The sequence below is a fragment of the Neoarthrinium moseri genome (genome assembly GCF_022829205.1).
Source record: "Neoarthrinium moseri strain CBS 164.80 chromosome Unknown scaffold1_Wmoseri_CBS_16480, whole genome shotgun sequence".
Taxonomy (NCBI): domain Eukaryota; kingdom Fungi; phylum Ascomycota; class Sordariomycetes; order Amphisphaeriales; family Apiosporaceae; genus Neoarthrinium; species Neoarthrinium moseri.
In genome coordinates, this window is record NW_026055115.1 from 443,323 (window position 1) to 457,162 (window position 13,840).

The 13,840-nt window shown below is 54.2% G+C and overlaps 3 protein-coding genes across 3 annotated transcripts; 1 reads left to right on the forward strand and 2 right to left on the reverse strand.

Moving 5' to 3' along the window:
• Positions 1–1,638: 1,638 nt before the first annotated feature.
• On the forward strand, positions 1,639–3,434 carry JN550_000129 (uncharacterized protein; the record flags this gene model as incomplete). Its single annotated transcript, XM_049311571.1, has 3 exons — positions 1,639–1,774; positions 1,846–2,244; positions 2,341–3,434. 3 exons carry the CDS (start codon positions 1,639–1,641, stop codon positions 3,432–3,434), a joined length of 1,629 nt encoding a protein of 542 aa, XP_049177418.1.
• Positions 3,435–5,038: 1,604 nt separating this feature from the next.
• JN550_000130 (uncharacterized protein) lies at positions 5,039–6,484 on the reverse strand (the record flags this gene model as incomplete). The annotated part of the gene is made up of 6 exons (XM_049311681.1): positions 5,039–5,618; positions 5,673–5,730; positions 5,801–5,905; positions 5,980–6,135; positions 6,228–6,246; positions 6,467–6,484. The coding sequence occupies 6 exons, from the start codon at positions 6,482–6,484 to the stop codon at positions 5,039–5,041; spliced, it is 936 nt and encodes a 311-aa protein (XP_049177419.1).
• A 5,253-nt stretch (positions 6,485–11,737) lies between these two features.
• On the reverse strand, positions 11,738–13,071 carry JN550_000131 (uncharacterized protein; the record flags this gene model as incomplete). Its single annotated transcript, XM_049311792.1, has 3 exons — positions 11,738–12,061; positions 12,172–12,813; positions 12,937–13,071. 3 exons carry the CDS (start codon positions 13,069–13,071, stop codon positions 11,738–11,740), a joined length of 1,101 nt encoding a protein of 366 aa, XP_049177420.1.
• Between the last annotated feature and the right edge of the window lie 769 nt (positions 13,072–13,840).

A 13,840-nucleotide genomic window follows, 5' to 3' on the forward strand; every position in this document is an offset into this window, starting at 1 on the left:
AAACAGAGTGCTTCTTCAACCCTCGGGGTACGGACACTACCAAGGTTCATACAGCTGGAGTCTTACGGAAGCGGCGAAGGTAATTCTCGAAACCCTATGCATACCATGCATCCTCCTGACAAAGGACAGATGTTTTGCGAGTTCAACAACTTTGGGCGATGGCAAGATATCATCAAGAAGGTGGATGCAGGCACTGTAATAGAGATCATCGAGCATGCCTGTGACAATTATATAATTACTCCAAGGGGCACGCACATGGAGTATTTCTCCAGTACCTGCAGCTCTATATAGACATAAAAGACCACTATATGGACAGGAATGGCTCCATGGCGATCAAGAACGAACAGCATCTGTCTTCTTGCGAGATCTGTAACCTCGCGCGCCAGATAGATACGAAGATGGACAACACGGCAAGGGTGGGACAAGGTATGTGCCTTGTACTACTTCCAAAACGGCCAGACCTCCTCGCCTTCCTCGTAAAGAAGACGAGTTGTCTCGACTAGTTCGGCGATGAGAGGCCAGTGCTCGAGGATTGGACCTCTAAGTACTGCCAACCAACCGTGGCAAACGACCACTTTCAGGACGATTACGCGGAGGCGAATGAGCGTGCCGAGTGTGCCGGTCACCGTATTATGTACGAACGTCCTAAATATAAGTGCCAAGTGGAGCTGTGACCTTGAATGACTCCACGGATCACGTTGAATCGGTCCATGCAGCCTCACTCCGAGACCTCAGCGCAGGTCAAGTATAGGCCCAAGCTCAGAAGGGCATGGGTTGTCGGCCACGAAGTCGTCCCAGTCACGCGGCAGGAGAGCCAGCGCCACCAGCGTGAAGGTGGACGTAACCAGCCGATGGACCAGGCCGCAGCCCTGTAGCCGCGACTTCTGGAGCAGTATGGGATCAAGGAAATAGCGGGCCTAATGGCTGTGTAGGCTTCGTCGGCTTCTTCATTAACCAAAAGAGACACACGATCTCGTAGAAATTCAACGAGAAGGCCAATATTGACGCAAAGTATATCGCCGCTGAGTGGCAGCGCGCGCTATGCTTGACAATACCCAAAACGAGAAATGCAAAATATTTGATTGGTTGCTATGGAACACTAGTAGCATCAGCCTAGACAGCGCCTTTCGCGCAACGCAGACAAGCCTAGAGGACTGCCATATTGCTATTAATAAGCACTTCCTTGCAACCTTATTTTTATGTTTATTTTATTCTGTGTACGATAAGTCAAGGTAACCCAGCAAACCGCCAAGATTCGCTTAGGGTGGGTTGACCCGTCGCACCCACCGAGTCGCTTAGCAATGCATCAACTTCTGTTAATGAGAGGGAGCACGGAGCCAATGGCGATCAACCAAACTAAGCATTTAGAGAAGGTAGCCCCGGTACATGCTCGTATTCAGCCATCCCGCTCGTAACACGACCTCCGCAGTTACATTTTCCAAGATCATCGAACACAGGCGGTTGTTGTTAGCGTAGAATTCAAGGGGCGCGCCCAGCATACATCAAAACCATGTAAAAGTCGTCCCTTTAAAGCAGATACTTCAGTTTCCAAGGCCTTTGACGCGGCCCTTCCGAGTTGACTCTACATTGGACTGAAGTTGCTGGGGGTTGGATCCTATTCTCTATAATATTTTCAAGATGCATATACCATCTGCTATTATCTTGGGTCTTCTGGGCCAGGCCACGAGCTCATATGTTTGGCCGTCCAAGTATGACCACTTGGAAGATCTACTGGCCATGCACTCTGGCTATTTGAGATTTGGGTTTTCGGACTGTTAGTTGGCTGCTTCTGCTTTCCCTGTGACGCTTTCCCCTACAGCTTGCTAACTTTGACTTTGCGCGAAGTGGTTGTGCCGTGTGGGTTTGGCTCAGGTTTGCCCGGCGTTCAAAATGCAGCAGAATGGGTTCGCTCGGTATTCCATGACATCGCCACGTTTGATGCGTCCACCGGCGTAGGGGGCCTTGATGCATCTCTCCAGTTCGAGCTCGACAGACCGGAAAACGTTGGGTCTGCGTTCAACAACACTTTTGCGGCTATGTATGATTTCATCACGCCACAGTCCTCAGTGTCAGACCTGCTCGCCCTTAGTCTCGTGGCCGCATTGGCCGCGTGCGATGGACCAAAAGTCCCTCTTCGTGCAGGCCGCGTGGATGCAACAGAGGCGGGCCCGGCTGGCGTCCCCAAGCCAGAGGATGACCTTGAGAGCACCCGAAAGGCATTTCTCAGAGCTGGATTCAACGATGGTAAGCTTCTTCAACCTTGCGGCTGTCTTGCTTTCTCTCCGTCCCTGCTTCTCTGGATATACGCATGTCACTGAAAATACTAATTCTGTAAAATAGAGGACATGATTACGATGGTAGCTTGCGGCCACAGTCTCGGCAACGTTCATAGCGTCAACTTCCCGGAGTTGGTTTCTGGCGAGGCCACGGAGGAGAACGTTGCGCCGTTCGACTCCTCGCCCACAAATTTTGACAACACAGTGGTAACGGAGTATCTTGACGACAGCACGTCAAACCCACTCATAGTCGGGGCCAATGACACAATGAAGTCAGACAAGCGCGTTTTCGGTGCCGATGGCAACGCAACCATGTCCGCCCTTGCTGACCCCGCCAACTTCCAGGCCAAATGTGCCGATATCTTCGAGCGCATGCTCGACACTGTTCCATCGACAGTCACCCTGAGTGATCCGATAGAGATCGTCGATGTGAAGCCTTACATCGATCCTCTGCACTTGCAAGAGGATGGTTCCGTCTTGCTGCAGGGGCGCGTCAGAGTGCGGAACAACCCAGAACTGAAGATCAACGGCGACGACCTTGAGGTGTCTCTTAGCTACCGGGACCTCTCCGGGGCCAGCATCTCAGAGCCCGTCGTAGCTAACCGAGCCCGCGCAAGAGGTGGGCAGTCGTTTGGATTCTGGGACAATACGTTCACCTGGTTTGAATTCTCCCAGTCCCTCAACGCCACTGCGTCCATCCGCGACTTCGACATTCATCTTAAGACCCCGTCAAGTGGCGCTCTGTTGGTGCTGGACAACGAAGGCACTGGAGGCTATGCCGTGACGTCCGATCTGTTGTATCAACAACCGGAATCTTGCCTCATCAACAATGGGGCAGCAATGGCTTTATCCGTGACTGCGGCTCTGCGGAACGACCTGGTGGATGCTAACAGCCCACCCGTTCTGCACCTCGCTCACCGTGTTGCTCGACCTGGAGTGATGCTCCCAAGATTGCAGCTTGAGACGATCGCCTTTGAGCCGATTCCCGGCGTGGAGAAGAGCGGGTATCAATATTTCCGGGCCAACGCGACCGTTGAGGCGAGTGGTTGGAGTACAACTTTCGACATCGAGGCCGGGGCGGGTGCAGGCGGGAAAGTACATCGTCTTGAATTGTTGAAAACCAACGCGCTGTCAGATACATGTGGATCGATATCTTAGAAGAGTCGCGGAAAGTAAATAAACAGTCCACCATCCATTTGTCCATTCACCTCTTGCATGCTGTTACCTAACAGTGATATTCCTTCTCCAGACCTCGTCTCAACAACTTGTGCCAAGGATCAGCACTTTCCTAGCAAGAGTGAAAGGCGCTTTGCAATCATTTCTTTCTCTCCTGCAACCGATTCAATCGTCTGGAAATATCGTCAAAATATCTACACAACAATCATTAATCTGCTCCGCCGTGAACTTCCAGGACGAATCTGATTCCCGTGGTTGGTCAGTAGGTAACTTAGCAACGAGACATTCAACCGCCCAATAGCAATGTAGAAGGCCGTTGCGGCACCGCATCGGGGCGAGGGAAGCAGTCCTGTGGGTCTCCGTGAGTCCTTTAATGCCATCGGCGTTCAGTATCGCAGGCTACAATGCCACCAAGGGCATGGTCTTCCGCTTTGCCACTGACAAGACGGATCCGCTCTCCAGTTTATCTAGGTGAGATCGGCCGGGATCCCGAGTGATCTAGGAGGCATAGTCAGTCGTATGCGATGGTAAGAGTGCGAGGGCCCAGTTTTATATGCATAACCACTCACCAAGCAACGGCGCGTATACTCAACTCGAGCGGCTGGTCCGCATCCCAGGAAAGGAAACCTCTCAAAATAAATTGACTTAAACCGCCACCGTGACACAGAAGTCATTGAACTCCAGTGACTTCAGCTTGTTGAGTTTCGTGATCGCAAGTTTCTCTCGTCTTCACAGACGTCGAGTTTCTCGATCATCGCTCGGCAGCATATGGACACGGCCCGATTGGCTCAGCGGTAGAGCGCCTCACTAGTAATGAGGAGGCGATCGGTTCGACTCCGATATTGGGCATAGTAGCTCCTGGCCAAGCCAGGAGATTGGTTGGTTTTTTGCCCATTGAAACTCGGAAAAGCTTGCAGTATACGCGATAATCCCGAGGGGATCCCATGTGGTTAATTTTTGCTGGCCCTGAAGTGGCGTTACTCTCTGACTTCCCGCCAATGAGCCCAGTCCACGCGCGTACAGGTTTATACGCAAGCTGGCCCTAAGACAGAAGCGACGCAGACTTTAGGGAGCAGAGTACCAGCGATCTACGGCCCGGGATTAATTCGTAGCTAGCAAATCAAGAGTCGAATGACTTTGGTTTCGGCTATACTTCAGTATCAAATTACAGGCAAATAACAATAACAAAACACTTGACGAGGCCTGTGATATCCTCAAGTTGTTCTTCACAGAGGATATTTGAATGCCGACCGGATTGAGGGAATTTTGCGATCAATTGACAAGCCGTGAGAGACTCTACCGTACAATGCAAACGAAAATGGCCTCCTGAACGGCCAACCATTTTTTTCCACACCAGGCTCGGGTAGTCAGAGGAAGGAAACTTTTTCTCATTTCTTCAGAGGAACCTCCGGACCTCTCATATGCTGCACGTGGCCGGGTTCGAAATACATTCCAAGGACCAGATCCATCTCGACGTCCGGGTCCAGATCCCCTTGGTACTTAGCAAACTACCACCATTTTGGGAACAATCCCGTGCTTGTCTTTCGGGTAGACAAGAACCACTATCGGTCAATGCTGAGATTGACTTATGCGCCCAGGCTGGGGAAGGCAGACTCGTCCTTGGGGTTGAGGGTGACGTTGTCACGACCACCGCGGCCGCCACGGGGGGCACCACGACCCTCACCGCGTCCACCACGAGCGTCACCGCGACCGCCACGGGGGCCGCCGCGTCCACCACGGCCACCTCCACGGGGGCGGTCAGACGACTGCTCGACGAAGCCGTGGTCGATGTCGACGACCTGCTTCTCCTTGCGCTCACGCTCACGCTTGGTCTTGCTGGCGGTGGCGGCAATGAAATCCTCGGACTCATCCTTGACAAGAGCCTTGGCGCTGGCCCACTTCTTGTCCTGCTTGCTACCCTCGTTGGCCTGGCGGATGGCGAGGTTCTCGCCGAGGGCGGCCTTCTTCTCGGCCAGCTGGGCGAGGTAGTCGGTGTACGAGATGCTCTTGTTCTCGGGCTCACCGGGGGTCTCGGGACCCTGGGCATCCTCAGCGGTGGCGTCCTTCAGCTCGGACTGGGCAATGGCCTCGCCGGCCTGCTCGTCCTTGCGCTCGGCATCACCCTCGGTGGCGCCCCAGGACTGGGCAGCCTGCTTGTCAGATCCACTGAGCCATCATTAGTTTACAGTGAACCCAGTGTGGGCAGGATGCGATAATTACCTGGCAATGCCCCTGGAGTGGCGGTCATCGCGTTCGCGGGGGAAGCGACCTCCGCGGCCTTTTGGTCAAGTTAGTCAAGGTCAACTTCACGGATTGAACCAGCTGTCAGCTGTGACGTGGAGACTCACCACCTCGCTCACGAGCGCCGCGGCCACCTCGGGGGCCGCCACGCGAGTTCTCCTCGGTAGGCCTTCGCTGGTTGGCGCTGTGGCCGGCAGCCCTGTCGCGGAAAGCTGTACGAAGCTCGAGTTAGTCCCCTGGTAAGATCATTGGGGGGTTGGGACGTCTCTTGCGAGGGCCTACGTACCTCCCTCGTTGCCTCCGGGGCCGCGGCGAGCACCGGTGTTAGCGGCGCCAGCAGGCTTGGCCGGAGCTACGGGCTCGACATTGCGCTTGGTGGTGCGGGGGGCGTTCTTGTCGACGGTCTTGACGGGACCCGAGGGGGCTTCTTCCTCGTCGTTGCCTGTGAGATGGGGAGCAGGGTTAGTGATGTCATGGCCACCAAGCACGGGCAGAGTTTTCACTGCCGGGGTAGCATCAAATGAGGCTTCGTACCGAGGAGGGCGAACAGGTTCTGTCGAGGTAGGGTCAGCTCTGGTTCAGGTCTCTTGGAGGTGTGCAATGGGCTGGAGGCAGCGTGATGCACCGCCCCATCCAGGATGATGGCGATGGTGGATTGGGTCGAGGTCTGACAGCGACGGCGGAGGACGAGCCCCAGCGACACGGGACGCAGCCGACGGCATCGAGGAAAAACAATAGCCAGTACACAGAGAGGCAAGATGAACATGACATACCTTTGAGGCGACCGACATTGTGCCGCCGATTTAATCGCCTTTCAGCAAGGCGTAGCTGTTAAGGACGACTATCGGTCAATGGGCTGGAGGTGCGACGTTGGGAAAGGATACGGCCTAGCAGGTCATATCCTTCTGGCAGAAATTGAAGCGTCGTCGAACGAACAGGAGTCAACGGGGGGAGTCGACGCCGGAATGGGATTGGCAGGGTGAGGAGTAGGGTGGATGTCCACAGACTTGGACGGGATGGAGATTATTTCTCTGGCTGGGTCGAAATCACAGCCCTGGAACTTGGGAGCTCTTTCGCTCTGCGTGGTGCGTGGTGCGTGGGGACCGGGTCCTGGACCTGTGGGTGGGCTGTCTGGGCTGCCTAGGTCCTAACCTCTGCCTACCCGTGGACCTACCCTACTGGACCTAAAGCTGTAGGCCTGTATTTTTCCGACCAGCCCAGGTGCTGGCCCAAGCTTTGCCGTGCTATTCCGTGCTGTTTTGTGCTGTTCTGTGCTGCGCTGGGTGCTCTTTTGGGCTGCCAGCTACCCTCCCAACCTACCAAAGCCGGCTACCCCCCAGGCAAATGTGCTCCGTGCGCCTCTCTCCCTCTGGTTTTTACTCCTGGCCAGTCCACCCCTCGCTTATGCGGAGCTAGATCAATATTGTTTTGATTCTGTGCCCGAATTGCCGGCCGTTAGGGTTCAACCTTACCGCGCATACGCACTCCGTACCTCTCTCGTCGCCAAGCCAGCTCCCGAGCCGGGCCCATCGTCAGTCAATCGAGCCAGTCAAAGCTACGTCTCTTCTGCCCCGAGCTTCTCCATCAATTAACCTTGTCATCGTGTCGAGACTTTGTCACTGCAGGTACGAGGCCACCAGTGACTAGAAGCATTGGGATAATTATGTTGTCGCGGAACCCAACATCGCATTTCCATCTGATATTGGTCGCATAGTCATGTTGGTCTCCATGCTTGCCGTCTCCTCATTCCTGTCACTGGCCATGCATACAGCTCTCGAGCGTAGACAGTAGTTAGATGTGCCGTTGCCCAGCTTACTCGAAGCTTGAGCACGGATCAAGCTCTGACACCACAAAAGTGCACAAGGGCCTGGAGCTATGTCCACGTCCAGATTTGTCCCCTTCACCAATCTGGACTTACGGCTTGGCTTGCTGGCCCATGCACTGGCTGTCTGTGGAAAAAAAAAAAAAAAGTCAATGACAAGCAAATCCGACCGTGACGCGTTTTCTTTCAAGTCGTATGCAAGCCGAGGTTGACCTCACAGGGACCAGCAAATTCAATTCCTGCCAAACTGCTTCCGGCCGCGGTTTGAATGCTTGTACGATGGTATACACTCTGTCTGGAGGAACGTAGGCCACAACGGGATGCGTGTTGGCTGCCTTCGAGATGCCACAGATACGATATCGGTGTTACGGAATTGATCACATATTGTTCACAGCGATATGCTCGTCTTCAAATGCCTCCATCGTGTGTAGCAATCCGGCCAGAGGGACTCGGCAATTCCCATTTGCTACCATGTGCTTTTACACAGGCTCATCTGGAGTTAGGTTTTCCTCCCTCGACCGGTCAGAGGTGAGCAGAATCAGCCCTACGTCGCCTGTGTACCCCGGATCGGCATAGTCTGGAGTCCCCAGCTCGGTCCGGGTATGGCTTTCGAGATCGATGGCGACTCGTCGTCGATGATGACAAACTGTTATGCCAGGTTGAATCCAGATTTACATGCTGCTATTAGTCACGGCCACGTCTCAACTCCGCGGCCAAGCCCAAGGGTTCTTGTCCTTCCTGTTTGCCCCATGGGGACAAATGCCTGCGGAAAGAACCTCCATTACCTTGTAGTTTTCAATCGTCTCTTGGCCAATCCAGGCCATGAAAATAGTAATACCGATAAACAATGGTCATGACGAAGGGTATGGCCAATGGCCTTTCAGTTTCCCGCGGGCTTTGCATTGCAGCAATAGAGGGAAAAAAGTAACAAGTTTCTCGTGGGGTGCCGGTTATCCCGCGGCGATTGTCAATCTGTTAATAATCGCTTCCTCTTCCTTATCTCTCTGCATCACCTCGCCGCCTTCAAGGAGGCATCCGACCCCCTTTCGGAAGCGAGATAAGAGACCGAAAGACACCACGCATACATAATACATATATGAATGGCCGCCTTTCTCCCAACCAGTCCCTGTAGATAGTTTTCTGGACCTTTGCCTGTTGTACGCATCAACTGGCACATACCATTTGCAAGTGCTTTCCCGCGTGGTCTCTATACTCGCTCTGTTGAAGAGCTGAAACTCGAGACCTGCTGGTTTATGTAAGAGTTATTACATGTTCTTCTTTATCTCTCGATTCAAGATACAAAACGCCACTGCGATCTGCGAATTCCAAGTGGGATTTCCCTGCAGCTCTGTCGAGTTGGTCTTCCAGTCTTCGACAACTTCCTAATCGTGTCGCGATGAAACATGTGGAAGTCCACCTGCAAGCATCACAAGAGACGTTACCTGGGCCGTTTTTCGACCTCTTTACGGGAGCGATTTGCCCCTCGATCAAGTCGATCGTAGTTCAGGGGCTTCGCATGTTCATCGAATATCATGCATCAAGTCATCCGACTTGTGCCATGTGGCAGTTTGACTTCACCTGGGCCATTCGCAACCGTATGCGTGTATCCAACTGCTCACCGACATGAATCCTTGCCAGCGGAGGCTGCACCCACAACGACCTGAGCATCGACAGCCACGACCATCGGATAGATGCATACGACTCGAGGCCGTTTGGAGACCCGACAAACTACTGCAGTAGCACCTACATGCTTGGAGGAGTTGGAGATCGTGTGTTGGAGACTACGATTTACGGTTCCGAGTCCCTGGAGAACGACGAGTTGGAGAACGACAGAGACTATTGAAATTGTCGCCCGCCCACATGACCTTGCTTGGCCTTGCTCCACCGAGCGAGCATTGTTGGCACGCTGCGATCCACAGGAATCTAGGCCACGAGCAAGGAAAAGCGCGAGACCCGGAGCCACGATAACCGTCGGGGCTGCTGGGGCTGGCGCACGGAGGGGGCAAATGTCACGATACCCTCATGAGCGGTCTGGAAGGGTGTGTCACGGGAACAACTTTACACTTCCCCGTCAGCGATCCGTTGGGGAGGCCGGTAACGTTGGGCGCGACACACATACACACACACAGTCTGGAAAGCCGCCATGAACGCTAAAAGAAACCCTGAGCTGGAAGAGCGCAAGAAAGCGACGAATGCCGAGACAAATCGACGATGGCCCGGCGCGGGAGATTGAGCAGAAAATAGAACCTCAGTTTCGTCCGGAGACCTCTGGTTGGGCTAGCGCCGCTCCATGGAACGGGCGGCACGCAAGAAAATGTGTCTCCAACTCTCTCACCTCCGCTAGAACCCCGCCCGCCCTCGAAACCAAGCACTAGTCGCCAGCACTTTCCTGTTGCAGTTTTTTCCCAGGGCCCCTCCATTGTGCCAGGAGACCCCTACGCGCGCATTCTAACACGGAAGTACTGTACATGGCCGCACCAAAGACATCGAGAGCGCTCCACATGGGCTGCGACTACCGAGGCGGTGATCTGGCCTGGCACCAGCCAGTGCGGTGAAGAAGATGAGGATAATCAGTGCCTGGCAGAGGGCGAAGAGCAGTATGTGTGAGCAACTGGGCAAAGCCAAAGGATCAGCGGGCGGTCGAAATGGGGGACCGCCGGAAAAGCAGCCCTCGAATTAACAGGTCATCTGCTACGACGGCCGCTGAACAGGTGAATGTGCCCGCCCATGCAGGCAACAGATTCCGAGGCTTATGTGGGGCCTGGCCTTGCCAACCCCGAGGAACGCATAATGCTGCCAGCGAGAAGAGGTGGGCGGACCGCCGAAGAAGGGACGATGCTAGCTCGGGAACAAGAGAGATCCACCACATGTCTCTTTATTCCCACAGCGGTCTTCGTTCCGCCGAGGGGAGGGACGCGGCTGTCTGGATTCGCGTGCCAATCTGCGCACAGCACGATGGAATTGTACAACGGATGGGACGCGAACCGTATTGATGTCGCAAAGGCGACGCCTTCCAGCGGCCGGCGTACCTTATCCTTCCGGGCTTTGACGTCGGGGTTTGCGAGCTTTGCCCACCTGCGCGTCTTTGAGTTCCAATTGGAGCCGCTTCCTAGTCTGGCGTTTCGGCAAGCCTAGCGAAAGCATGCCGACTCGTTTATTGAATAATCTGGGGTCTGCCCTCCTCGGAGATGCTTGAATCACGGTGCGGGCGCTGCATGACGACTTCAACGTCTTTCCTTTTCCAATCCGCATTGGATTCAAAGGGTGCTAGGCTACCTAGAAGTATATCTACATCGACCTCCAGTATCCCTTGGCTTGGCTATTCCGCAGCAAGCCGGACCCGGGTCATATTCAAGCCACAACATCCAACACGTGAACCATGCACCACCAAATGGGTATATACACAAATCTGGAAGTGCTCCGACCGGAACACTTGTCCGGGGACATACTGTAGGAAGAGATCCATCACGCCATCGCCAGTCGATGCTTGCTAGAGAGAATTGAAGAACGAGAAAACACGATAGACACCTTTTTAAGAGACCTCTTTGAAACCCTGCTTGCCCTTAGAGAATATATACAGATAGATGTTTCCCCGTGAGGCGTTGGCCAGCGGGGGTTACCTGAAAGCAATATGAACCTCGGAAGGTGTGCCTGTAATTGTAAAGCAGCTTCGGCCACGCGCGGCTATCTCACCATGGTCTTTTTTCAACAAGTGAATTGTCGTTTGGTGTCGACCATATGGGGTTCTCCGGGTCTCCATTTGCCGTCGTCCGCGTCGTTGAATTTAAGCGATGAACCAGTAACTTTTCTCTTGTTTCCCCCCCAACCATCCGAACGCCAAATGCTTACTGAACCAGTCGCCCGCCGTGCCTTTTTGGGTATAATGCATTTTTCCTGTCCTTGCTGCGATCGTGTCGAAGGTCAAGTCGTCTTAGATCCAGGTCCTCCGAAGTTCGAGATTCACCCGACAATGTTTGCCCGTAACAATCCAAACCGGGTCCCAGGCCCCCGGGTCCCCGGTTCTCGCCTTGACGTACTGTCGTGACATTAGAGTCATTTCGTGGCTGGGGTCCGACTCTTCGCCTAGGTTGCTAAACTGCCGCGTAGCATCAGAAAACGGGCACCAAACAATTGAAATGTCTAATCATTCCCGCTCGATCAGTGCACCATGGAGTTGTCCTCATCCTGCGGCGTGCAAGGTATAATCCCATGCATGCTGCAATCATCGCATACTGCTCGTGTCGAAGGAGAACTGCGTCGGGAAAGCCATCGAGGCACTCAGGCCAAAAGGATCCCAGTCCAGTGCCGGATCTAGTAGTTGAGTCATGGACGGATAACCTTGGCCTGATGTCTGGCCAGACTCTTGTTCCTCCGCCATCGCATGCTGAGCCGGTGGACCAGTCGTTCCCGGCTGCATTGGCATGTTTGGTTGCTGGCCTCCGGCGAATTGGGTCGGATACGGGCCGGGGCCAGGAGTCTCGGGCTCCACGTCGTCGATCATGTCGTTTGGAGCATCGTACTCCTGTTCTGTACTCACGGAATAAGCCTAGGACGCCAAAGTTCTATTAAAGGGAATGTATGGGTCAACTTGCCGAGCTGCTTGATATGGTTTTGGAAAGACGGGGTCGGGTAATAGTTGTTTGGCCGTTGCCCAACACTCTGGCCATGCTGCATCATCTGCTGTCGCGCTGCCGCCGCGGCAACGGGTCCCTGCATTGGAGGCAGGTGCCTCATCGGTTGAGGAACGCCTGGTCTCATGTTAGGAGCTTCGCTGGTGTTCGGCGAAACGGCCGAAGCTCCAAATCCTGGGTTGGGGTTGGTAGGAGAGTTGGCATGCGAGGGCGGCGTCGGCCGCGACTTCGGCGATGTTACAGTCTGTAGGCCGTGGATTGATGGTGGCATAGAACCGGCACCTGGCTCCATCTTGGGCGCGATGCTGGAAGCAGATCTGCGCGAGTGGTGGTGTCTGTTCAAGATGGCTCTCTGGATGGGTGGCGGTTGAACCATATTCTGTGGCATGTGTGTAGGACCAAGGTTTGGGCTACCCGTCTTGGCCTGAAGCTCCGCTTGGACGTCGATGCCTTTCTCCAAGAGAATTCGTTCCAACAGCGAGTTCTTATACCGCAGCATCAAGCATTCATCCGCAGCACTGCGGTGAGCGGCTTGCAGGTTGGACAGGTTAGACTCATGGACCCTGATGGTCTCCTCGAGCTGTTTGATATATTCTGTCCGTCGTTCCCGAAAGGCAGCTTGGGCCTGACGGTTCCTCTGCTTCCTCTCCTCTGAGGTCGCGTAGATCTACGGTCAAGTTAGTTGGACTGAAGATTCTGTACCACAACATGAGGGGTACTTGGTAAAGTCCGATGACAAGGTAGGTGAGGTATAGCGGAGGGGTGGTGTAGATGATCGGGTCATACGTACAGGTTTGCGCCCGCCTTTGCGCTTGGCGGGTTGCGCCTCTTGCGGTGCAGATGGGCTGTGCTCATCGTCAGGCGTCGACACCTTGGAGTCCGCAGGTGTGCTTTCCTTGGACGGTTCTTTCTGGTCAATGGACATCTTGTCCGACATGACAGTCTCAGGTAAAGGAGACGGTTGCCGATAAGGGGCGGCAATCGCCTCTCACAGACGACTTAGTAAACGTTGGCAAAGTGTGGGTGTAATGCCAACCCCGGACTATGCGATACCCAACGGCGGGGGGTTTCGATTGTGTAAAGGTTTCCAGGTGTAAGTGATGTCGTGATAGTATACAACGACCCCAGACTATTACCACATCCGCACAGGCGAGTCCCCGAAACAAGCGTCTCCGGCACTCAAGCACGTGTATGCAAGCTAATCAGAACATAATCTGGGGGACCGGAGATCCGACAGGCTGGGACGGGATGCGAACTGATCTTCGACAGATAAGGGTGATCCAAGCGGTTCCAGGGGGGTTAGGTTGGACACAGTAGCAGGTCAAGATAAGTGATGACCAGCGGTGTCTCGTAAGAACAAACAGAAGCTGTGTGGCTTCTTATGTAATTGTTTGTTAAAAGTTGAACGCGAAGGTGGTTCTGACGGTGGATGGTGGCTTTTTAGAGTATCAAGAAGGACTCGACCAGATGGAAGAAGTTAAGGGAGACCAGTGGTAAGATCAGTCTGCTGACAGCGCTCGCCGGGCTGTTTGAAAATTAGATGAAAGTATGGCTTTGCTGTGGAGAGGTTTGGAAAGCTCTTCTCTCGGGACTCCAGCAAAGAGACGACCGTCTACCGCACTTCGGCTAGCTAGGTACTCGGCCTTGGAAGTCTGTGCATGCGTGGTGTGGGCTGGTACAGGTACTTCCGTCTG